This window comes from Mustela putorius, unplaced genomic scaffold (assembly GCF_011764305.1).
Source record: "Mustela putorius furo isolate JIRA1106 unplaced genomic scaffold, ASM1176430v1.1 tig00537248_pilon_pilon_pilon, whole genome shotgun sequence".
NCBI lineage: Eukaryota > Metazoa > Chordata > Mammalia > Carnivora > Mustelidae > Mustela > Mustela putorius.
In genome coordinates, this window is record NW_025422387.1 from 7,427,792 (window position 1) to 7,450,825 (window position 23,034).

General features: G+C 42.6%; 1 protein-coding gene across 8 annotated transcripts in view; it reads right to left on the minus strand.

The window, feature by feature from the left end:
• Window positions 1-23,034, minus strand: part of HECTD4 (HECT domain E3 ubiquitin protein ligase 4) — a 184,844-nt gene that overhangs the window by 51,572 nt on the left and 110,238 nt on the right. For 5 of the 8 annotated variants that reach the window (XM_045073662.1, XM_045073660.1, XM_045073661.1 and 2 more), the window contains exons 25-45: window positions 22,269-22,502; window positions 21,059-21,251; window positions 20,537-20,641; window positions 19,967-20,055; window positions 19,436-19,611; window positions 17,529-17,664; window positions 17,270-17,411; window positions 16,985-17,151; window positions 14,555-14,701; window positions 13,304-13,488; window positions 10,848-11,001; window positions 9,677-9,957; window positions 9,275-9,464; window positions 9,056-9,130; window positions 7,940-8,021; window positions 6,532-6,734; window positions 5,738-5,873; window positions 4,757-4,939; window positions 4,105-4,269; window positions 3,561-3,730; window positions 2,609-2,724 (exon numbers count right to left, since the gene is read on the minus strand). In XM_045073662.1, the coding sequence (XP_044929597.1) occupies window positions 2,609-2,724; window positions 3,561-3,730; window positions 4,105-4,269; window positions 4,757-4,939; window positions 5,738-5,873; window positions 6,532-6,734; window positions 7,940-8,021; window positions 9,056-9,130; window positions 9,275-9,464; window positions 9,677-9,957; window positions 10,848-11,001; window positions 13,304-13,488; window positions 14,555-14,701; window positions 16,985-17,151; window positions 17,270-17,411; window positions 17,529-17,664; window positions 19,436-19,611; window positions 19,967-20,055; window positions 20,537-20,641; window positions 21,059-21,251; window positions 22,269-22,502 (3,329 nt within the window). The remainder of the gene's footprint in view (window positions 1-2,608; window positions 2,725-3,560; window positions 3,731-4,104; window positions 4,270-4,756; window positions 4,940-5,737; window positions 5,874-6,531; window positions 6,735-7,939; window positions 8,022-9,055; window positions 9,131-9,274; window positions 9,465-9,676; window positions 9,958-10,847; window positions 11,002-13,303; window positions 13,489-14,554; window positions 14,702-16,984; window positions 17,152-17,269; window positions 17,412-17,528; window positions 17,665-19,435; window positions 19,612-19,966; window positions 20,056-20,536; window positions 20,642-21,058; window positions 21,252-22,268; window positions 22,503-23,034) is intronic. The other 3 variants (XM_045073665.1, XM_045073664.1, XM_045073663.1) reach the window with 1 other exon arrangement.

Here is a 23,034-nt window from a genome sequence, read left to right on the forward strand (position 1 = left end):
ATTGCTGTGTTATAATGTAATCCAGAAGCAGGGCTGGTTGGTTGTTGGTGATTGTTCACAGGTAAAGGACTGAAAAGCCAGCAAACCTTGATACGTGCTTTAAACTTCAAGGGTCTTTCTGGTAACCTATTAAGTGACTCATTAAGGACTGTTAAACTTAACAGAAGACACTATTTTAGGATATAAATTGATGTGTATAAGCTCACAGTCTTCTGTGCAATTAATAAACACTTCCCACACATTTCTATCCAACTCTTTGTGACTGCAGAGTTCTTTTCCATTAGGGAAGATGGGTTACGTGGGTTATTATTAAAACCATTTGAGGCCACTGCTCCAAACACTACGATTCCCAGCTTGTACATGAAGTATGAAAGTTAATTTCACAGTTTAAGACTCCTTTATTCAATAAAATGTATAAAAAGGATACTCAGAAAGAGTCCTAAAAAAAGTGAGTGATGGGTGGCTCAGTCATTTAAGTGCCTGCCTTCAGCTCAGGTCATGATCCCAGGGTCCTGGGATCAAATTCCATATTTGGCTCCCTGCTCAGGGGGGGAGCCTGTTTCTCCCTCTCTTTCTGCCCTCAGCTTGTGCTCTTTCTCTCAAATAAATAAAAATCTTTAAAAAAGAAAGAAAGAAAGGAAAGTCAGTGATCAATTCAGCAAGTGCATGCTTGCTAAAAATCAGTCATGTAGATCTGCAAGGTAGGCCAAGAACATGAAAAAGTAGAGGCCAGGAATGAAGACCCAACCACGAGTACAAAGCTGAATTATGGGCACACATTTAGTCACAAGGAATTTCCCCTGAGAAGCCTAGCAAATTTCTTTTCTTCTGTTCTTATTCTCTATGCTCAGGATCTCTCTGAAGTTTATTAATGTGGTCACTGGTTCCACAGCGCTACCCCTAAAGAGGAAGGTGATTTGAAAAGTAAGACATGGAATGAAGACCAAACCAAAGACCAACTAACAGAAATTGGTACCATGGGAAAAAGAACAAAAACGTAAGGACCAAGAGGAGATTAGGGAGTGACTGAAAAAGCAAATGGCATTAGAAATAATAAATAATATGGATAATAAAAATGACCCCCTGCATACACAAAGGATACCACTAAAACCAGTAAGGAAGTTAAAAATATTCATTTATTCCTTACAGTTCATGAAAATGCTACCACTAGAGCACTCAAGGATATTAATCTATGAGCAATTTCCCTTAGAGTCCAGTTAAATCCTTGGGGACAAAGCATAAATTTTCACTTAAAACAACCCAGGACCAACTACCAATTTACAGGAAATCTGAAGATTGAGGGACACAATAAATGACACCACAGAGACACAATCAGCAAAATCCAGACCATAGAAAACCCTTCAAAAAATAAATTGCAAGGCAAAAAGAACATAATGGAGGCACGTGGGTGGCTCAGTTGTTAAGCATCTGCCTTTGGTTCATGTTATGATCCCAGGGTCCTGGGATCGAGCCCTGCACTGGGCTCCCTGCTCGGCAGGAAGCCTGCTTCTCCCTCTCCCACTCCCCCTGCTTGTGTTCCCTCTCTCACTGTCTCTCTGGCAAATGAATAAACTAAATCTTAAAAAAAAAAAAAAAATAAGGAACATAATGAGAGGAATCAAGATTTTATTTTATTTTTATTTTTTTAAGATTTTATTTATTTATTTGAGAGAGAGACAGTGAGAGAGAACATGAGCGAGGAGAAGGTCAGAGAGATAAGCAGACTCCCCGTGGAGCTGGGAGCCCGATGCGGGACTCAATCCCAGGACTCCGGGATCATGACCTGAGCCGAAGGCAGTCGTCCAACCAACTGAGCCACCCAGGTGTCCCAGGAATCAAGATTTTAAAAGAAAATTAAAAGATAGCAATGAAATTACAGTGTAAGAATTTTATTTGGCTCCTGCTTCAAATAAACAAATTCAAACTCAAGTATGACTTTATGAGAAAATTAGAAAGTTGCACATGGACTAGATAGTTAATATTAAAGAACTACTGTTAATTTTTCTGATACAATAAATGGTATTCTGGTTTTTTTAAGAGTCCTTATTTTTTAGAGACACATACCAAAATATCTATGGGTAAAATAATATCGAAGAATATTCCTGAAAACAATCCAGGAGGGGAGTACAGCACAGATGAAACAGGACTGACCATGAGTTGATAACTGCTGAAACTGATGGTTCCTTATACTTGTCTCCCTATTTTTGTGTTTAAACACACACACACACACACACACACAGATGGATGTTAGTGCAAACACCTCTGATTTCAAATGTAGCCAATGACAATAGTCAGAAAGTATCAGTAGCCCTAAGTGTTCATAAATAGTTCTAACAGGAAAATAAATGCAATGAATTAATATGAATGGAAGAGAGAAAACATGCCGGCATGGTCCCCAAGTTAAATTGAAAAACACTGATTTACCACCTCATGAGTACTGAAAGCTGTTTACATTTCTACATCTGGGATAAAAGGTGTGCTAGTCCTGCCTAGAGTTCAGCTACTTGGAGTGTGTGTGCAGGTGCATGTTAGCATTCCATCATCAAACCGGAAATGAGAGCACAACACTCAATAATAGAGGATGGTACAGAAAGCCACAGGTACTTACCAGCACTGCATTCCTGGGCTACTAGGTTGAGAACTTCGACAGCTGCTGGACACTGTTGTATGAATTCTTCACAGAACAAGCTGTCTTCTAAAAGCTGGGCCATGACCAGGCATGCTCTTAATGTTAAAAGATTTATAATATTTCAAAGTCATCAATGTTCATTCTCTAAAAAGTCAACTATGAAAGGCATTTCAACCATATTTTCCCCCTAATTTACAAGAAGGTACAAACTCCCCATTCCACTTGCTTTTTTTTTCTGAACTGGATTGGTCTGGAAACATAACTTCTCTTTTCCCCCTGAGTAATTGCTGACACCGTACGGGCAAGCCAAAGAGGGGGAATGGTTACCATCTTCACACAAGTGGAGATACAAGGCGCCAAGTGAGAAATCAGCATTATCTTTTAAGAAACATCGCCTAAACTGTGCTCCACGGGCAATAGTAGTGTTCTGGGAATATGAGGAACCCAGACACTTGGAAAATCTGTATGCCGATTTCTCACCTAATTCACAATACATATTAGAACTTTCTAAGAAGTCCCGTTGTTACTGCGGTAATGTATTTGCAAGAAAATGCTGCTTTCCCTTCTGACACCAACACTTGAGGGCATTCCCTGGTTTTTCTCCTTATCAGTTTGGAAAGTGATGAATCAGATATATATTAACAGAGCCTGAGCCATTTAAACAAGGTAAAGTGGCAGAGAGATTCACTGGGATAGAACAAAGTGGTTTTCCCAAAGTATGGGTTCCACAGATCACACTTTGATTGCTTACTTATTTTCTTAAGGAAACAGCTAAATGGTTTTAAATTGTACAATGCAACAAAACTTGCAGAAGTTGGGGAATGTAACTTCACACTGCGGGCCCACTACGCTGGGAGTGGAGGGGTCCGGCAAGGCCCCCCACCTCCGCGGCCTGCACCACCACATTAGGGGATCTCTGGAGGGTGCTCACCTTGTTCTTATTTCAGCCAGGAGCCGAACGACTGCCATCACAGGAGCTGACCCATCTCCTGTTGCAGGAAGTGAGGTATGAATAGAGAGACTTCCCTCCTGAGGAAGCAACATGGACTGGACTGCCTGTACTACCTTCTCAGTAATGGACAGTTTATGAAGAGGCAGTGCCTGATGGTGGTGGGGGGGCATGGCAAAAAGTTAAATTCAAGTAGTTAGTTTCTAGGAAATGAGGGTGTTATTATCTGGAGTTAATTCTCAAAATTTCAGTCAAAACAGTAAAAGCACCATACAGAAAATTGCAAACTAGTCCAAAACAATTAAAAATACAAAAACCCTGTGGAATATTCCTAACCAAAGAAATAAGAAATCTTCACATAAATGTTACTATGAAATAATTATGCCCTATATAGAAATATACACCCCAAATAACACTTCAGATAACTAAGTATTTGTGCCTCTGTACTGTATGTGAGCTCATTATTCATGATAGCATGGTTACCATTTGTAGTGACATTTAATAATGTAGTTAAAAATCACCTTACCTCCGATCTTGGAACACAAAGTCTAGACAATGGAATAGTCAATGTGTCTGATGCTTGCGAAGTCTTTCTACAGTCTATGGGTGGGAATCTGACTGTAGCTATACCTTCCTGTTCATTGATAGAAGCCACGACTCCAATGCTTCCTGATATTCCTCTACCTAAAACCTAGAGACAAAGATGGATTAGCACCACTGACCAGCTCCGATGGTGTACGCAACTCTCTCATGGGACAGGTGCGGAGAAGTAAATTCACAGCTGTCGTTCGTGGCATTAAGGAGTAGTTCAGTACGGTGCAGATAGGAAGCACTGAATGGGAGTTCAAATAACAGGTCCTCAAGCCTATTACAAGGTATCACAGTATGACAGAATCTCAAACTTCCTAAACTGCTCTAAAATATTTGTGACACCATGGGACACCATGGGGCATAAGTATGATAGTTAACATCACAGAGTACTGTACTAATATTTGAATAACCTGTAGCACAGTGTGGATTAGAATTCATGAATTTCTCACACTCCTTATTTAGCTTGAAGGAACAAGGATTTCTGTCCAACTGGGTGGATGATACCATCTTTACAGATGATCAGTGAATCAATGGATGCAGTAACTTGGGGAGAGCAGGGACTTGGGAAATGCTGGCTGGTTGGTTACCTGAACCTCAGACCCTATCTTGATGGTCTCTTTGAAGCCTCCGAGGGCACACAGTGCGGCGACAGCCTGGCGGGCGATTCTCTGAAGTTTGGCGAGTTTCCTGCCACTACTGCTGCCATTTTCCAGAATGCTCTCTGCATACTTCCCCAACTGTGGAATGTACATCAGCGCACGAGACAGAACCTAAACGTAAGAAGCAGCCATGTAGCAGGAGTTAAAGCTTTGGTCATTTTCGATATTAAGGGTGATGATGTGTCTGTGACAGTGGCTGGCTCCCGTGTACTGGAGGAGCTCTGGCTATGGGAAGGATGAAGTAACTACCAGGTATGACCTTGACATCTTGCCATATTTGCCTTATGTCATTAGACAGGACTGGAAACACACAACCTCAGAATGGGGGAGAATCAAACACTGTTAACAAAATCCCTAAAACAGGACAAAAACTTATCTGTAGGAAAACCATCACAGCTTACTGCCTACAACTCAACACCTAATTTCCTTAAGGCATTCACTTGAAAAAATGACTGTGGCAAACGGAAATGATTACAGGTCCCTAGTTCTTAGGAAACTATTCATCATGAATTTCTGACACAGCTCTCAGGGAGTATGTATCACAGAGGCCTCCTTAGGACTTAGTAAATACACTTAACAAATCCAATAAACCAAGGCTTCATGATTCCCTAATGTTGGGACCAACTGAACATGAACAAGAAGGAGAAACAAGGAGTGCCATTCTTTTCCTGAGAACATGTCCCCAGTCATCTGCAAAATCAGAACTGGCAGTGACAGGAGACAAAGGGTAACATGTGAAACGATTAAACCAAAGCAAATGTGAGGGGGAAACCACTAATAAGTCTATCTGGTCAATTTGCAAAATCTCTCTTTACTAAAATATGACCCTTCCTAGGGGGGATTCAATTGCTAAACCAGAACACAAACTTCCTCCTCCCTTCTTCCGCTAAGCGGGGACACTGTGCTAACCTTTTCTGCCGTTGTGGTCCATATTTGAGCAGCATTTGACTCAGGTGCCATTAGCAAGCTATGAAGCAAGGCGATCACTTCTGCAGCCATGCTGTTCGCCACGTGCCCGCTGATGAAGGGTCGGACGGGGTCAGTCCTGCAAGCGTCAAGAGAGGAAGTGTCAGTGCCCAGGGGTGGTTAAGAATGCAGGCAATGGCTCTTAGGGTTATCGTCAGATGGAAAAATTTTCTAATGATACAAGAAAAAGCGGATTTCATTGACTAAGAAAAAGAGAAGCTAAATTATCATCAGGGAAAAAAAAAACACTTCTCTCATATTCTTTCTGTTACCTAAAGAATCCTCTGAAACAACAGACCTCAAACTTGAACTCCTTATACCATCAGGATCGAGGGCTGACGCTACGCCGCAACTATTCCTGGCCTGTAAACACAGAACCGCCTGCAAACTTCCTGGAGGCGACATTCATTTCTCCTGCCTACTTCTAGAGAGAAGTTCATGTGCACAGCTGGGCTGGTTTGGAAGAAGTAAAGGCAGCATGACCTGAGTCTACTAATACTCAAAAAAGTTGTAACTGGTGTTCCTGATAGTGGCCTTTCTCAGAAAAACAACCCTCTGGCTACAGATGCCCACTCAGCCAACAGCGGCACCCTATTCGTCCACCAAAAGCTCAGGTGGGTATTTTAAGCCCTCAGTTCTCATTTCCAGAAGGTCAAGGGGATGATATACAATTAAAGCCCCAGGAACAAGTCCATTACAAAGAAGATTGGACAGAAGTATAGACAGGGAAGGACTACCTGGCGAGCTCAGAGTTCCTCTCTCGGCAAATGGAAGTCTGGGCAGTTTTCTTTTTGTCACCTGTGGACAGTCCGCTCACAGTCTCTGGGTTGACGGACTCTACGGGTGGCCCGACGCTGACAATGAGGCCTGACTGGGCCCATTTGGTTGCCTTCCGAAGAGCAGCTGCGGCCTCTTCTGTAATCACCTCACAGCAGCCGCCCTGGAGGGAGGTTTGAGAATGTCACCACACCACGCTTCCTCACTTTTTAAAGCCTGCTTCCCCGTTACCAAAGCAATCCGGGCTCAATTCTCAAAAACTCACATGTTACTACCTGGCTTTTTATGGTTGTATATGGTATATGTATGCATACAATTCAAATTTTTAAGTTTAAAAACTTAAGGTATAATTGACATATAACAACTATTTCTTTAATCATTTCTCTATTTATGGTATACAGATTCTATTTTGGGTTTTATAAATAAAACCATGAAGAAGAGTATGGTTGTCTCTGGACACTTGAGAATGAATGCCTGTTTACTCTCACCTTGATAATAATGGGTATTAAGTTTTCTTTTTCTGACAGGTGAAAAATGACATATTACTATTTTTATCCCTTTATTGTGTGATTTTTAAATATGGGTATATTTATATTTTTTGCGGGCTACATCTTTAGTTCTTTTTCTCTATTATTCTTTGAACCTTTCACATATTACCGTTTTTAAAGTATTATTTATTTAATTTTTAATTTTTATTTAATTTTTATTTTTTAAGATTTTATTTATTTATTTGATAGACAGAGATCACAAGTAGGCAGAGAGGCAGGCAGAGAGAAAGAGAGAGGGAAGCAGGCTCCCTGCTGAGCAGAGAGCCCAATACGGGACTCGATACCAGGACTGTGAGATCATGACCTGAGCCGAAGGCAGCAGCTTAACCTACTCAGCCACCCAAGTGCCCTATTTTTTATTTTGAAAGAGAGAGAGTGGACACGTGCATGGGGTGGGGAGGCGCAGAAAGAGAAGGAGAAACAATCTTAAGCATGTTCGCATCTGGCACAGAGCCCGACACAGGGCTCGATCTCTCAACCCTGAAGGAGAACCTGAGCCCAAATCAAGAGTCAGATGCTAAATCAACTGAGCCACTCAAGTGCCCCTCACTTTTAAGGTATTATTAGGCTGCAGAACTTTCTTAATAGAGCTAAGAGAAAACTTCTAGGTCAAAACTAAGAATTCTCTTTTATGTTTTTGTGTTAATGACAAATTGATTCTGACTAGCTCCCTTGAAAATGGCTTCAGTTAAGCCACTGACTTCAGTTTCTCACCCTGCCTCCTGTGGGAACTTGTTTTTTCTTTTTAAATGTCTCTGCAAACCTAAACATCCCTCAATCATGGGTCTTGTCAGAGCAGGTGTCTCCATATGAGGGTTACCTTGGTCATGTCTCGATCCATTTTCACTACTTTCTCCATGTTGGCACCAGTACCAAGTCTGAAGGGCCGTCCTTCTGAGCTACTACAAGGGAAAGAAGAGAGAGGTGACGATCTTACAGGCAAGGTCAAGGTGGGACTGCAGGCTGTGAGGCAACCTACTACTGGCCAGGCGAGCATTATATGCTACCAGAGGATTTTAAAATCCATAGTAGACTCAATTTTTCAAAAAGGAAATGATTTATTATTGCTTAATTATAGTACTTTCAGGGATCAAAACATTAGCTATTTTTATAGTTCTAATGGTAATTTAAAACCTACATGAAACTGACATACAAACTAAAAACTGAACAAAATCTGAGCCTACGACACAGGGAAGGCGGGGCACCTGGGAGACTCTCAGTAAGTGATCGAAATCCCAGAGTGAGGGACCTTCAACAACGGCACGGGTTGGATGCTTTGGTGTGAATGACTGGTCTTTCTAATAATTCAGCTTCCTTCTCCTCTTAAATCTGGCTCTCCAAAAACTCCTTCGCCACATTTGCACTGTGAAGTTCCGCAATGACCAAGAATGCTTCTTGGTGATTTCTGCATCTCACACTCACCTGCCTGACCCCGCTTAGTTTATGCTAGTGGCCCACTAGTGCTTTCCGTTGCCATGACGGCAGGCCAGGGACCAATTAGGAGGATGACACCATCATCACATCATTTATTTGAAGAAAGAAGTCGTCCCCTGAGACACACATGTATGCTCAATTCCCTCATGTTCTGTGAAAGGACTTCCCATCGTCCTCGCTCCCACTAACAGGGCCCTGGGGGTCTGTAATCTTTGGACAGTAAGTATATTTGGATGGTAAGTATATTACTTCCTTATTGAGCAATCATACCGTTCATACTTCAATGAATTAAAGCTTTAAAAAAAGTTTCTCGTATTTCTCCACCTCACAGTCAATGGCATCCTTAAATTTACCAGTGGCTGAAGGATGCCAATGACTAAAACCAGGCTGCATTACATTATTCCTTCTCGAACCCCAAATCACACTGTAGACTCTCCATTGAGCACAAACAATACATTCTCAACAGGGCTTTTGCTCCCTGTTGGGTCTGAAGAAACAGTACCGAGTTGTGGATAAGAGCTTGGGCTCTGTGGTCAGAGGCCTGCGTCTGTGGTTCAGCTCTGCCTCAGTTTCTCCACTGTAACAACAGGGATGACAGTGATTACCTCTTAGGGTTGTCAAGAGGGCTGAGACAGTTGATGCATGTAAGGGGCTTACTGAGCACAGTGCCTGGGACACGGTCAGTGCCTGATGGCATGTGGCCAGTACAATCATCAGTCACCTTAGTAGCGGCTGGAGAACCTCATGAGATGACTGGTCTTCCCGCTTGTGGATAAAGATAGACAGCTTGCCATCCACTGCTTCACTCTCTTCTCCAGGATCTTTGTCCCCTTTTAAGGAATTCTTGGGGCTGGTTTTTGTCAATGTAGTGTCCGGTTCAGAAGCAGTTGGGGAAAGAACTGTCTGACACCCTTCAAAAGGAAACAAGAGCAATTGCAGTGTTATTTGCGCCGCCGCCCCACACAGGGAAAACTCTGGTTCCGGAGTCTCTCTTCCTCCCTATCCCATCTCCCGCTCCTCCATCGCAGGAGGCATAGCAGCAGCAGCTACTGACCATGGAAAGCTCGGTCTGGCCGTCCACAGCAAGTGGACTCCTCAGTGCCATTCTCCACCAGCTGCTCACCTGGGACCACGTAATCTGCCAGCTTTGCTAAGAGCAACGAGGCGATCTTGGATGCTGGGTCGCTGGGATCCTCTTGCTCACTGTTCAGGGAGGGGACAGAGTAGCTCCATGGCGGGAGCTCCACATTTCCACAGTCTTCTACACTCATCAGTGGGAGCGCTGCCCGGCACAGCTGAAGAATGATAAGGACCAGCTTTGGAGATGGGCGTTGGTCAAGCAGCAGGGAGAGGAGTTTGGACACACAAGCTGGCTGGCTCAGGATGGCTTTACCTATGTGACTCCTGAAAAAGAAGGAAGAAAAGGTACACAAGGCTGGGTGTATTGGTCTATAGAAATTCAAGAGTTCCCTACATGGAGATGACCTGGTTCCTGAGGAAGACAAGGATTCGGCACTATGTGCTTATGAAGGAGAACTAAGGTTTTTCGTAAATATTTAATGAAAGCTCAGAACTGACCAATCAATAGTACTTAAAAGGAAAGGTTTTTGAGAATTTTCTGATCCCTGATGAAATTTACTGAACTGCAATGATATAATTCAAGACAGTGCCCAGAGTCCTACAACTTCATGACCCAAACTAGGAAGACTTTAGTCCTTTATTCCTTTTTAAGCAGTGCTTCAAGACCTAAGAGCTCCCATGGCATTGCACAGGCCTCAACGGTCTGGCTTCTGCCACATCTGACCCCGTGGCATCTCACTGAGAAGAAAACGTCCAGCAGAAACCAAAGAACAAGTAGCTGTATGTGGACAAGCAGGTGTGGGCCTTGTGGCTCACACGAGATGGTGTCAAACCTCCACAGATGGTCTTCTTTTTTAAGACACAGCCTGAGAACAAGAGTCAGCTACATGTCCTGACCGATTCTCTTGCTATAATGAGGGTAAGGATTTTGGGTTTCTTGATTGTAATGGCCTCAAGTTGAAAGGCTAGCAGCTGTGACCAGCAAAGTATTAAAGCAAATGGTATTGTTTTAAATGTAGAGATTCACCTAAATGATCCTCGCAGTTTGGAACTACTATTTTCCAGTGATTTTATTCTCCACTGTTCTTGAAGCAGAAGCTGTCAGAATGGCCTTGTGATTTAGAGGTTTCGAAAGACAATCCCCAGCCAAAGGAAACCCAATCATTTGAGAGGAAAACCACCTCTTCCCACATCTGTGGCTGGGCCTTCCGTACCTTGAGAGATCATTGAGAAGACTGAGGACATCCTGGAGGGCGTCGTTCCCAGCAGCCTGGTTGCCACAGCACTCAGTTGCTCGAGCAAGGTGGTTGGTGAGAAGGCTGGACACCTGGCGGGCCAGACCTGAGTGTACTGCCTCCGTGGAGCCGCCTTCAGAGTTGAAAGAGAGAGAGAGGGAGAAAGAGAGAAAGAAAGAAAGGGAGAACCCAAGGAAGCCATGGTGAGCCTGCAGGTGTGGGGAGTCCTCCCTCTCAGCCTCCCTAGGTTGAGCTCTCCTCTTGCCTGATTTTTCTTTAACCTGCTCAGTATTCCATTAGCCACCTAATTAGTGTCTCATTAGATCACTTCTGCACATAAAAAAAGGTTAATGATCCAGTGTTGGGGAAAGACTTTTTGTAAGATTGTATTTGTTTATTTGACAGAGAGAGACACAGCGAGAGAGGGAACATAAGCAGGGGGAGTGGGAGAGGGAGAAGCAGGCTTCCCACTGAGCAGGGAGCCTGATGTGGGGATGAATCCCAGGACCCCCCGGATCATGACCTAAGCTGAAGGCAGCTGCTTAACGACATGCACTCCGAAAGACATTATTCTCAATGAAAACGGAATACAGGGGCGCCTGGGTGGCTCAGTGGGTTAAAGCCTCTGCCTTCGGCTCAGGTCATGATCTCAGGGTCCTGGGATCGAGTCCCGCATCGGGCTCTCTGCTCAGCAGGGAGCCTGCTTCCTCCTCTCTCTCTATCTGCCTCTCTGCCTACTTGTGATCTCTGTCTGTTAAATAAATAAATAAAATCTTAAAAAAAAAAAAAAAAAGAAAACAGAATACAATTCAAACAAAACAAGGAACATACTTCGATTATCATGGAAGAATCACTTTCTTTTTTTTTTTTTTTTAAACTGTGATGAAGACCTCTTGATTTTTAACTCTTACCCTCTCTCTCCTCAAACACAATTAAAGACCTTTCGGGATCTTCCCATTTTCACTGTAGTTCCAGAGGTTTCCCCCTCCCAAGAAGCTCTTGTAAAAAGCCACACAAAATAATTGTCATTCCTGAACTTCCCATGCTCTCTTGGATCCCTGTCCCTACACACAGTTTTTCTGCATGGAAACATTCTTTAACCTGTAAGAATAACTCACATGTCACCTTCTTGGGAAGCTCTGCCTGATCTCTAGCACCGCTGGTCTGGAGGAACCTGTGTGCTGGCCCGGCACTTCGCATGCACCTCAGTTATGGCACTGACCGCACCACAATCATTTGCTCATTGCTCTATCTCCCCCTGCACCTTATTTCTTACAAGGAAGAGCAATGCTTGCTCATCTTGTGCCTGACTCTCAAGACAACAAAACATACAGCGAATGAACAGATCAGTAACCAAGCTCTATACATACGCCTGGGGTATCATGGAGACATCATCCTTCAACTTTACTTAGATGGATGTATTAACTGGATTGTGGTAATCATTTCACAATGTAAATACACACACATACATATATATATATATATATATATATAAATATATATATATATATATATATATATATATATATATATATATATATATATATATATATAAAATCACATTGTACACTTTTTTTAAAAAATCACATTCTAGGGGTGCCTGGGTGGCTCAGCGGGTTAAGCCTCTGCCTTCGGCTCAGGTCGTGATCTCAGGGTCCTGGGATCAAGCCCCACATCAGGCTTTCTGCTCAGCAGGGAGCCTGCTTCACCTTCTCTCTCTTTGCCTGCCTCTCTGCCTACTTATGATCTCTGCCAAATAAATAAAATCTTTTTTAAAAAATCACATTCTATAATCTAAATTGTATACAATTTGTATTTGTCAGTCATGTGTCAGTAAAGCTAGGGGTGGCGGTGGGGAATAATACGACCCTAGAAGAGTACAGTAAGCCAGGAAATTGAGAAGATATCTTCCATGTTTTTTTTGTCAACACTGTAGTCAGTCCCAAACAAATATTTCTATGAACTGGCTTCATTGAATTTTCAAGTGCTACCTCCTAACTATATTTTTACTATCCCAGTTTACATGAGACCCCAGAACTTACTCATCTCATAACTGGAAGTCTGACCCTTTGACCAACATCTCCCCACATCTCCTCCTAAAATTCCTGGCAACTGCTGTTCTACTCTTGGTTTCTAGGAATTTGGCTTTTTCAGATTCCACATATAAGGGAAATCACTCAGTAGCTGTCTCTCTGTGTCTGCCTTATTTCACTGAGCACCACGCGCCCTGGGTTAGGATAATCATTTAATGTCATAGCGTAGCCATAAATTTTCAGAGATGCATGCTGATGAAGAGGCTGTCACGAAATCATTAATTAAACCATCTGGTTCTGTAATTTAATATAGCCTTTCTTTCCCCCAGCCAGCACAAATAATTAAATAAACGTGTCAACAGAAGAAGTCAATGAATTCTAAAATGGAAGCCTTCTTCTTACCTTCTTCTTTTTCCCACTCAACACAGCGGTTGGCGAGCACCTGGAAAGCTGCCCAGGCCATGGTGGCCACCTTTTGCTTCTTGGTTTGTTTCTCACTGGAGCTGGACTCCGTCTGACTGCTTAGGCTACACAGTCGGTCCATGAGCTGAACGAGGCCGCTGCGTACCAGGCACTTCTCTTCACTCCTGGCCAGGAGGAAAGTTCCACACAGTAAATGTCACTGACCAGCCCTTGGGTTTAAGATTCAGGTTATCAAAAGGGCATAAAACGAGTCAGTGTAGTTCTTTGCCTATTACTTAGGATGGTATCATGCATAACTGAACACGGAAATGTTTCTTTTCAATGAGGATTTCCTTCATAAATAAAGAACTTCAAGTTTTGGTTTGTTCATATAGAGTAGCTAAGTAAAAATTGATGGAATCAACTCAAGATTCCCATTCGTCATATAAAAAACTTATGAATTTTATTATTACGCCACTGAGAAAATAAATGCATTTGTAAAAAGTTTTTGCCGAATATGTTAAAAAATTTTCTAGGGATCTTTTACTTTCCTTCAAACTTCTCCATTTTGACAATGTGATACAGTCCCTATTGGCCAATTCTGATCATGTAGGAAAAATTCAACAATAAGGAATTTACACAGTAACTTTAGGTATCTGTCAGGAGGTAAGCTCCTTTAATCATAGCGATAGTGTCACTGGACAATCAAAGCCAAAAACTCTCAATTTTTAAAACTTAAAAAAAAAATTTAACTATATATATATATTTAAAGATTTTATTTATTTATTTGACAGACAGAGATCACAAGCAGGCAGAGCAGCAGGCAGAGAGAGAGAGGGAAGCAGTCTCCCTGCTGAGCAGAGAGCCGGTTGCAGGGCTCGATCCCACGATCCAGGGATCATGACCTGAGCGCAAGGCAGATGCTTAACTGATTTCAGCCACCCAGGTGCCCCCACCCAATTTTTTAATTTAAAAATATTTTTCTTTTTTTTTTTTTTAAAGGTTTTATTTATTTATTTGACAGAGAGAGATCACAAGTAGGCAGAGAGGCAGGCAGAGAGAGAGTGAAGGAAGCAGGCTCCCTGCTGAGCAGAGAGCCCGACACGGGACTCGATCCCAGGACCCCGAGACCATGACCCGAGCTGAAGGCAGCGGCCCAACCCACTGAGCCACCCAGGCACCCTAAAAATATTTTTCTTTAAGCAACCGCACTGCAGTGTAACTCACATTGTGAAGCATTGCCTTCCTTACCTGGTATAAGGTATGGTACACAAGAGTCCGATGCTATTTGCACACGCAATAGGGTAACGAGCACACAGAGACACGACAGAGGTCATGGTCTCCCCGAACGCTTCCTGGACCTGCTCCACCATCCCACCACAGGTTAGTTCTTCAATTCTACGAAACAGAACCAAAGCGAAGGTTACTTGAACCACGTTAGAAGAGTGACAGTGAACATAAGAGCAGAGTGTTCTTCTCAGAAACCCAAGAGTGTCTAGAGGGATCGAGAACTGAAGGGATCTTGGAGATCACCAGTGTTTCCCGGGCTACAGGACCACGGAAGACTATCAGGCAGCATATCTAAAGTTGCCTCAAAGACAATGCCCACACTCTAGAAAAGTCTGGGAACTTCGAGGCTAAGTCAAGTCAAGCAGGGATCTCTACCAGGACAACTTGGAGCCTTACAAGGTTAAAGTCCACAGTAGCTCTAAGGGCAAAAGAATGGTACTCCACATGACCCGAATGCATTTAATAAGGAAATCATCTGAAACACGCCTATAATATCCTATGCAGCAAAGAGTTTTATAAATGCAATTGTACTAATGACAAAATCAAGGCCCAAATAAACTAAGTGTCCTTTTCAAGTCCACACTGTGATTATTAGCAGAGTATGAGAATCCAACTGATAGAAGACTTTCCCAATGTAAACACATGATCTGGGGTAGATTCTACAGCGATTAATGTTGGTTTTTTTTTTTTTTTTAAAGATTTTATTTTTATTTATTTGACAGAGAGATCACAAGTAGGCAGAGAGGCAGGCAGAGAGAGAGGAGGAATCAGGCTTCCTGCTGAGCAGACAGCCCGATGCGGGACTCGATCCCAGGACCCTGAGATCATGACCTGAGCCGAAGGCAGCGGCTTAACCCACTGAGCCACCCAGGCACCCCGATTAATATTAGTTTTAAACTGGAACTATCCGGATTTACCTACAAGGATATGCTACAGAATACAGTTTATAATAGTAAAAATAAGTAAATAAAATCTAAGGTTGGAAAATCAGGATTGAATCTGAGTAAAGGTTCAGGAATAGGAGGCAGTGCTATGCAAACTACTAAAAACATTACAGGGGCTGTCTATGGTCTGAATAAAGGCAGAACAGATACACTAGAATGTTAACAGGTTTTACCTTAAGGTGCTGGATTTACAGTACCTATTTTATTTTTATTTTGTACTTTGGGATTTTCTGCATTTTTTGAAATGTCTGACATGACATTACTAACTGAGGGGAAAAGGAAAAATGCTGCCAGGGTTATGGAGAAATATTCTGGAAGTGAGCTGTGGTGGCCAGTGCTATTCACTCTGCCTCCTGGGCACCACTCTGGTTGGGTGAGCATGTGAAGGGGACAGACAGCTTTCGAGATGGCGCTCCCTTCCTCTAACCCAGGCTCTCCGGGATTACCAAGACTGGGGCACACCTGTGCTGGACATGAGCAAGAACTGAAGTCCTGTTTTATAAACCAGAGGTTTTGGAGAGTTTTGTTTCCAAACAGTAACCCGGCCTCTCCTGATTGATACGGAAATTTCTCAAGATATTCACGTTACTCTTAGTTAACGCATTTTCCTTCAGCCACTGCTCTCTGCTTGCTGGCCAGAATTTCTCAAAAAGCTGTCAGGAGACACAAGTAGCTCTAGACAACTCTAGTCCAGGACCTGTAGACAAATGCCCTTTCTATTTCTATCTGAAGATCTTGGGAGCCCGGTAGGGAATAGTATAGAAAAACTCCTCACCAGTAAGTTATAAAACCTTCTTCAAAGTTCATATCTACAATTGGGTTTTTAGAAATTGATCCAGTAAAAATAAGCACAAAAGTACACAAAAATCTAAGTATAAGGATGTTGACTATACATCAGTAAAACAGAAAAAATGTGTCATGTGTCCATGAGGAGCTATGTGTCCACCAGGAGGGGAGGAGTTAAGGAAGACACAGCCATCCACACCTGCAGGTCCACGAGGTTCTTCAAAACTATAAACCAGAACTACATGCATTGACATGAAAAGACAGATATATCCAAGATACACTGAATAAAACAATTCCCATGGCAGTGTTCTATTACAGTATAATATAATCTGACTTAGGAAAAAAAATCATACATATACACACTTCTGTGTACAAAGAGAATTACACAGCCATTTGTGGGTGTGTAGCTGTTACAAGCAGCTCTTAGGGATGGGATCTAGGAGGGGAAGCGGGGTAAAGAGACTTCTGCTTTCTGCTACATATGCTGATGTTGTGACAAAATTGTGGAACACTAAAAGAATATATATATATATATATAATATTTTAGGGGAAAACACCAGTAAATACTACTGTCTATGATTTGGCTTCAAGAGTCATCTTTGGAATGAAGGCCTTTTGCCCACCCTGGTCAGGAAGGTATGAACTACGAGAAATAACTGACCTGGGTCCTCCCTGCAGGACCATAGTCACTGGACCCACGAGGTGGGTCACGCCCCCGACGCGCACAGCGGCCGTAAGCAATTCCCGCATGTGCACCAGCGCCTGTTTGCGAGTATTGCCCCGCCGCCACCTCGTCTGTGCGGCCAAAAGAAAGCTGCTGCTGGACACCTGAAAGGCATGAGAAGGAAGTCCACTTGACTCTTGGGGGCTGACACAGTCCCGTCCCCCCCGCCCCACCCCGTGCTGCTAGGTGCTATTCCTTTGTAGTCGGCAAAACGTGACCTACGGCTTGGTCAGGGTTGGTGCCGATGAAAGCAAACAGCTGGCCCAGCAGGACGCTGTAGGTGGGCTTGTCCCTGCTGTCCTCAATGGCCAGTGACTGCAGGAGGGTAAAGGAGCTGCTGCGGTGGCTGGTCACATGGCGCCGCCTATAGGAAAACCAAACAGAGCAAGATCACGAAACAAGACCCTCAACTTGGGGAGTGAGCTCTGATGAAGGTGTTTGGGGGCATGTGGGGATCCAACCTTGGCCATTAGCCGTTTACCTCTGATTTGCTCTGGTAAATTCCAAATCCTCATTACCAATCATTTCCAGATCAGAAGGAGCTGACATGCTGCGAAGAAAAACAGGCTGTCGCACAGCATGAGATATCACCTTTGTTTCTGAAGCTGATTTACAAGCTGGAACAGAAAGGGATAAAAACGTTGGCATACATGCCATCTGATTTGTAAGGACAGCAACAACAGCTATCCTACTAGACTAAGAGTATCTTCGCTTTCTAGGAGAGTTCATCTACCAAACCAGCTAGCACAGCACGCTGATGATTTTTAGGCCCATTTTTTAAAACCTAGATATTAGGGTCAAAAATTATTTCAGTGCGAAAAACTGTAATATTTTATTATATTTGGTTGGAAAAAAAGGCTGCAAGATTCATTTGATTTCATCAACTCTCAGCCTTCACCCTCATATAAGCATTCTAAAAAGCCAGAGAGGACAGAGAAGGTCATTTCTAGAATCAAAAATTTCTTAATTCAAATAAATCTAAACCCATTTTTCTTTTCCAGAGACAGCCTTTCCTCCCCCCCCTTGAATCCTAGATTTATTTAGCTGACTTACTGACATTTGGTGGTACCTTGTCTTCGATCAAGTTGGTGTGAGTAAATATCACGCTTGAGCTAGACTCTGACTGGGCCTTCCTTAGCACTACCCAGGGAAATGGTTGTAATTACAAAAGAACACTTTGATGGTAGATGACAAAACTATATATAAAGATCATCCAAGGGAAAAAAAAGTAGAGAAGAGGTTTATCTTGACTCTGTCCTAAGAATGGTTAGGCAGCTGGGGCGCCTGGGTGGCTCAGTGGGTTGAGTGTCTGCCTTCGGCTTGGGTCATGATCCCGGGGTCCTGGGATCGAGCCCACATTGGGCTCTCTGCTCAGCAGGGAGCCTGCTTCCTCCTCTCTCTCTGCCTGCCTCTCTGCCTACTTGTGATCTCTCTGTCAAATAAATAAATTTTTTAAAACCTTAAAAAAAAAAAAAGAATGGTTAGGCAGTTTCAGTCTAAAAACATTTTTGAAGATGTTATTGCTCAGCAAACTATTGGTTCATGGTCTCTGATGGCAAGAGCCTCTTGGAAAGCATCATAGCCTCACTGAGTGGTTAAGTCTTTACATGGGATCTTTAATTAACCAAGGCCTCATGACCAGGGACACGGTCAGCAGATGATCTCAGTATGTGATCATACTGTAGGCTTGGCACACTCCCCCTGATGTTCTCAGCAAATGGTCTCCTTTCACTAGGGTCAGACACCTGAACCACCCTAGACTTCTCTCCCGTGTGAGGGGAGCCTGTGTACTCAGCTGGGATGAAAACAGGTTCGTCTACTTGGCAGTGTCCATCAGGCTATGGGGTTTGATAACACGGGGTCTCATGTTTACTCATCCTGCTCTCTCAGGACAAGAATTAACAACTGTCATTATGGGCTATGCTTGGTGCTGGGGATCCAGCTTCAGATAGAAGGCTCATTGACTTCTCTGGGAAATGTCCTTTCAGGCTAACAATTAGAACGTGACCAGGAAAATACTGAAAATTCATGTCAGAAGGTTGCACATAATTACTAAAGGTGCAATGCAAACTCAGTTTTAAGAGGAAAATATGATGCACTACAAGATTCACAATGTTGACTATCTAATTAGACGTGCTACTAGGAAAATGATAAGCCTTAAACTAAAAGTAAGGGGCATTAGATTATAAAAACAGATGTCACTGGGCTCCCAAGAAAAACTGAATGAGGCAGGTGGGGAGGTAGCCCTGATGCTCAACTGACTTACAAAACACCACCTGAAGTCAACGCAAAGTCTGTTTTTGGCTTTGAGTATGAGATCTCAAAATCTATGAGAGAAATCTACGAGATGGAATAGCACAGAGTGCCTGCACGGGGCTGGCTTTGTACCCGGTGTTTCCGCAGGGGTCCCCGAGATGCTTCTTGTGAGGCCGGACTGGGCCGCGATGGTGACGTGCAACAAGAGCTCGGCTCGGTTCATTAAACTCTTCACTAACGTCTTCGTTTTAGCCAGTGGGTGCGAGGGTTTCTGAATGAGAGAATTCACTTCTTGTAGGAACTTCTCCCTATAAAGAAAGGCTGATGTGCATTTAGTCGTTCTCACGTTCACCAAAACCAGTGTTCTTTAATGACAAAGGATACAACAAATAGAGGGAAACAAAGCAAAAGAAATCTGATAAATATCGCTCCCCTTCCCCTAGCCGAGAGAGCAGTGTTATAAATGCACCAATTTTAGTTCCTTTGGCCCAGTTTCGGTTGCCTGTATGCTAACTTTTGAAGGCCGAAATCAAAATTTCCAAGTTTACAAATGAGTTCCAACTCAAATATTTAGTGAATGCATACGATTTTTAAAAATCTTCACATCTTGTCTTAAGCATCAAGGCAGTAAATCAGCTTTACACAGTCATTAACATCACTAACCTCAGTGACAGGACCATGTTTTCAAGATCATTTCCATCAAAGGAGACTTCTTTCATTGAACACAAAAGTTCTAGTTCTTTCATTTTGTTCTAAAGAAGGAAAAATCAAGAGAAGATGGTAGGCAGGATCTGCAAAAAGTGAGTTTTACTGTTCATGTCAAAAGGAACAGAGAATTTCGGGGGGGAAAAAACAATACACCACCTCTGGTCCACATTTCTATGCCAAAGCACATCTGTAAGTTATTCTTTGATATTTTAATGATTATAAATGGCATCGAGTACTTTCTGGGGACTTCTTCAGTGCTTATAACTGCTCTTCATTTCCTAAAGCTTGCAAGCAAATTATGATGATGGTAAAACTATCAATCAGTTAAAAACAACTAACAATTTGTATTTGTACTGTTGATATGTTGATCTAATCAATTTTATTTAACCTTTGTAAAGAATGGGTACATTTTGGCGTGGGAAACATTTTAAGAGGTAACACTATTTGGTTTCCTTCCCTCGCCCCACACACGCCTTTGCACTATAAATACCAGTGCCCCAGTGATAAATCACACAACTTGCTCACCTCATTGAAATGGTAATCATAGAAGAAAGGCATGTTGTTCTCCAGCTTTCCCTGCATGGCATCATCAACCTCGCTTTGCCATTTCTGCTCCAATTCTGCAACACTCTGATAGATTATATTAAAAAAATAAAACAACGTGAGAAGAGATGTAAAATAAAAACAAGTACACTCTGCGAATTTGGAAATTTTAGTCCTAACTTTTTAAAACACTTTTTTAAATGATACTCTTTTTTTTAAAGATTTTTATTTATTTATTTGAGAGAGAGACAGCGAGAGAGGGAACACAAGCAGGGGGAGTGGGAGAGGGAGAAGCAGGCTTCCCGCTGAGCAGGGAGTCCAGTGTGGGGCTTGATCCCGGGACCCTGGGATCACTACTTGAGATGAAGGCAAATATGCCTAACGACTGAGCCACCCAAGCGCCCTTTCAGGTCATTTTTTAAACTTCATTAAATTTCTAGGAAAGAAATTTAATGTGAGAGATTAATGTGTGAGAGAAGTCTAAACACTCTGGCCTTCACTTACCTGCAGCTGTCTCTCCATGGCATTGAGTTTCTTGAAGGTCTCTCCCATAATTTTACACAGTAAGTCATATTCTTCAGCATGTTCTTCTTGATACTGGAAATTTATTAGGGACTGCAGAGCATCAACCAAGTTCAAGTGCTTAATAACACAGGATACCACCATTTCCTCCATCACATCTGGCTGAATCACTTCTCTATGGTTACAACAGAAACTAGTCAGATAGATGCCAGGCTCTCAAATTACTAATCCTGTACTCAATACACTCAAGAGTGTAGGCTTTGATGTAAATATATTAAATATTCACCACAACTTCTTTATTACAATAAAGAAGCATGAACATTATGATGGCTTTCATACCAAGTTGGCAATAATTTAATGTTTAACTGACAAAACTGACATCAGCTGATAAAGTGAAAACCAAACTTAAAGAGACCCCATTGTCTTTAATTTTATATTTTGAGCTAGAGTCATATTAAAGCTGGAAGAGGTCTAAGACTAACAAAAGATCTTTGGAGCCATTTATGTACTAATTAATTTTATACAACATCTTGTCTTGTGGTATTTCGTACATACGGATGTTGGGCTGAAAAGGAATCGCGTTTCCATATTTTTCACTTTAAATTTCAACTATCCTTAAATTTTTTTCTCTCTGAAATGGCCAATCATGCCTCAGAAGACAGGGCAGAGGCTACCAAACAGACTTTAAACAAGAATACCACAAAGCCATTTGTAAGTGCAAGACCTCACATTCCAGATTAAAGACCCCTCACCATCTCTCCCTGGACTAAGGAAACCAAAAGTTGAGGACTACAAGTAGACAGTCAAACCACCTGAGAAAAATCTAGAACTTGTCAAACTTTAGCATGCTTCAGAATCCTACGGAAAACCTATCAAAACCTTAATTACTGGACCCCATCCTCAGAGGTTCTGATCCCACAGGTGTACGATGGGGCCCAAGAGCAAACAGGGGCCCACGTGATGCTAGTGCTGCTGACTGGGGACCCACACCTTGAGACCCAATGGCATGGAATGTCACCTGGGGTGGGGTTGGGGAAGGGGGGTACTATGGTTAGTGTTCATTAAGTAAATATAAAGTTAAAGGTTCAAAAAAAAATTAAAGGTTCATTAGAAGGAGAAGAAATTTACCCCCTTCCATGGTTTAAACTTTTTTTTTCCAAGGGGAAAAATAACACACTATTTAGAAACGTACTTTATACTTGGTCTGAATTGAGGTCTAGCACGCCCAGAAATTTCCCTGAGCTTTATCATGATTCCTGGAGGAAGCCTGATCCGGGGCAGGTCAAAGTAGTTTCCAACAGGAGGCACGAGGACGTCAGAGGGGTAGGTGAATTCTCTGTCTTCCTCGATGGTCAGTGGCAGTGGAGACGGACTTGGAGTAAGGGCAGGAGAGATCACGCCATTGGCCTCCACCTGCCACTGGCACCTGAACAGACAGAAAAGAGGCTCCTTCATTTCCTCTTCCACCTGGAAAGCTACTTAAAGCTTGCAGATACATCAAACCTATGAAGGATCACATGACGTGTTAAGCATTCATCAAACATTCTCCAGAGGCTAAAGGAACATGAGCATTGTACGAAACCACATCTTTGGGAATCTACCTCCTCCCCAACATTTTATTATGAAAAATTTTAAATATACAGAAAAGTTGAAAGCATCTCATGGGTAATGTCCAGATACCCACCTCCTAGATTCTAGAATAAACATTTTGATAGGTTTGCTTTATCATTCATCTACTCAACCTTCTGGGGATCCTCTAATTTAATTATACAACATGTGGGTTGGAGAAAAGCTTATGCATTCAAGGCTGTAATTTCAAATTCAGTCAAGTAAGGGCCAGAAGGCACTTTGGTATAATTTTCACCTTCTTTCTTAATGACAATGACACCCATGGGATTGTCAGGCAGTCTGCACAATGAGCAGGGAAATGGACTAGAAGTAGTTTTCCACGCGAAGTC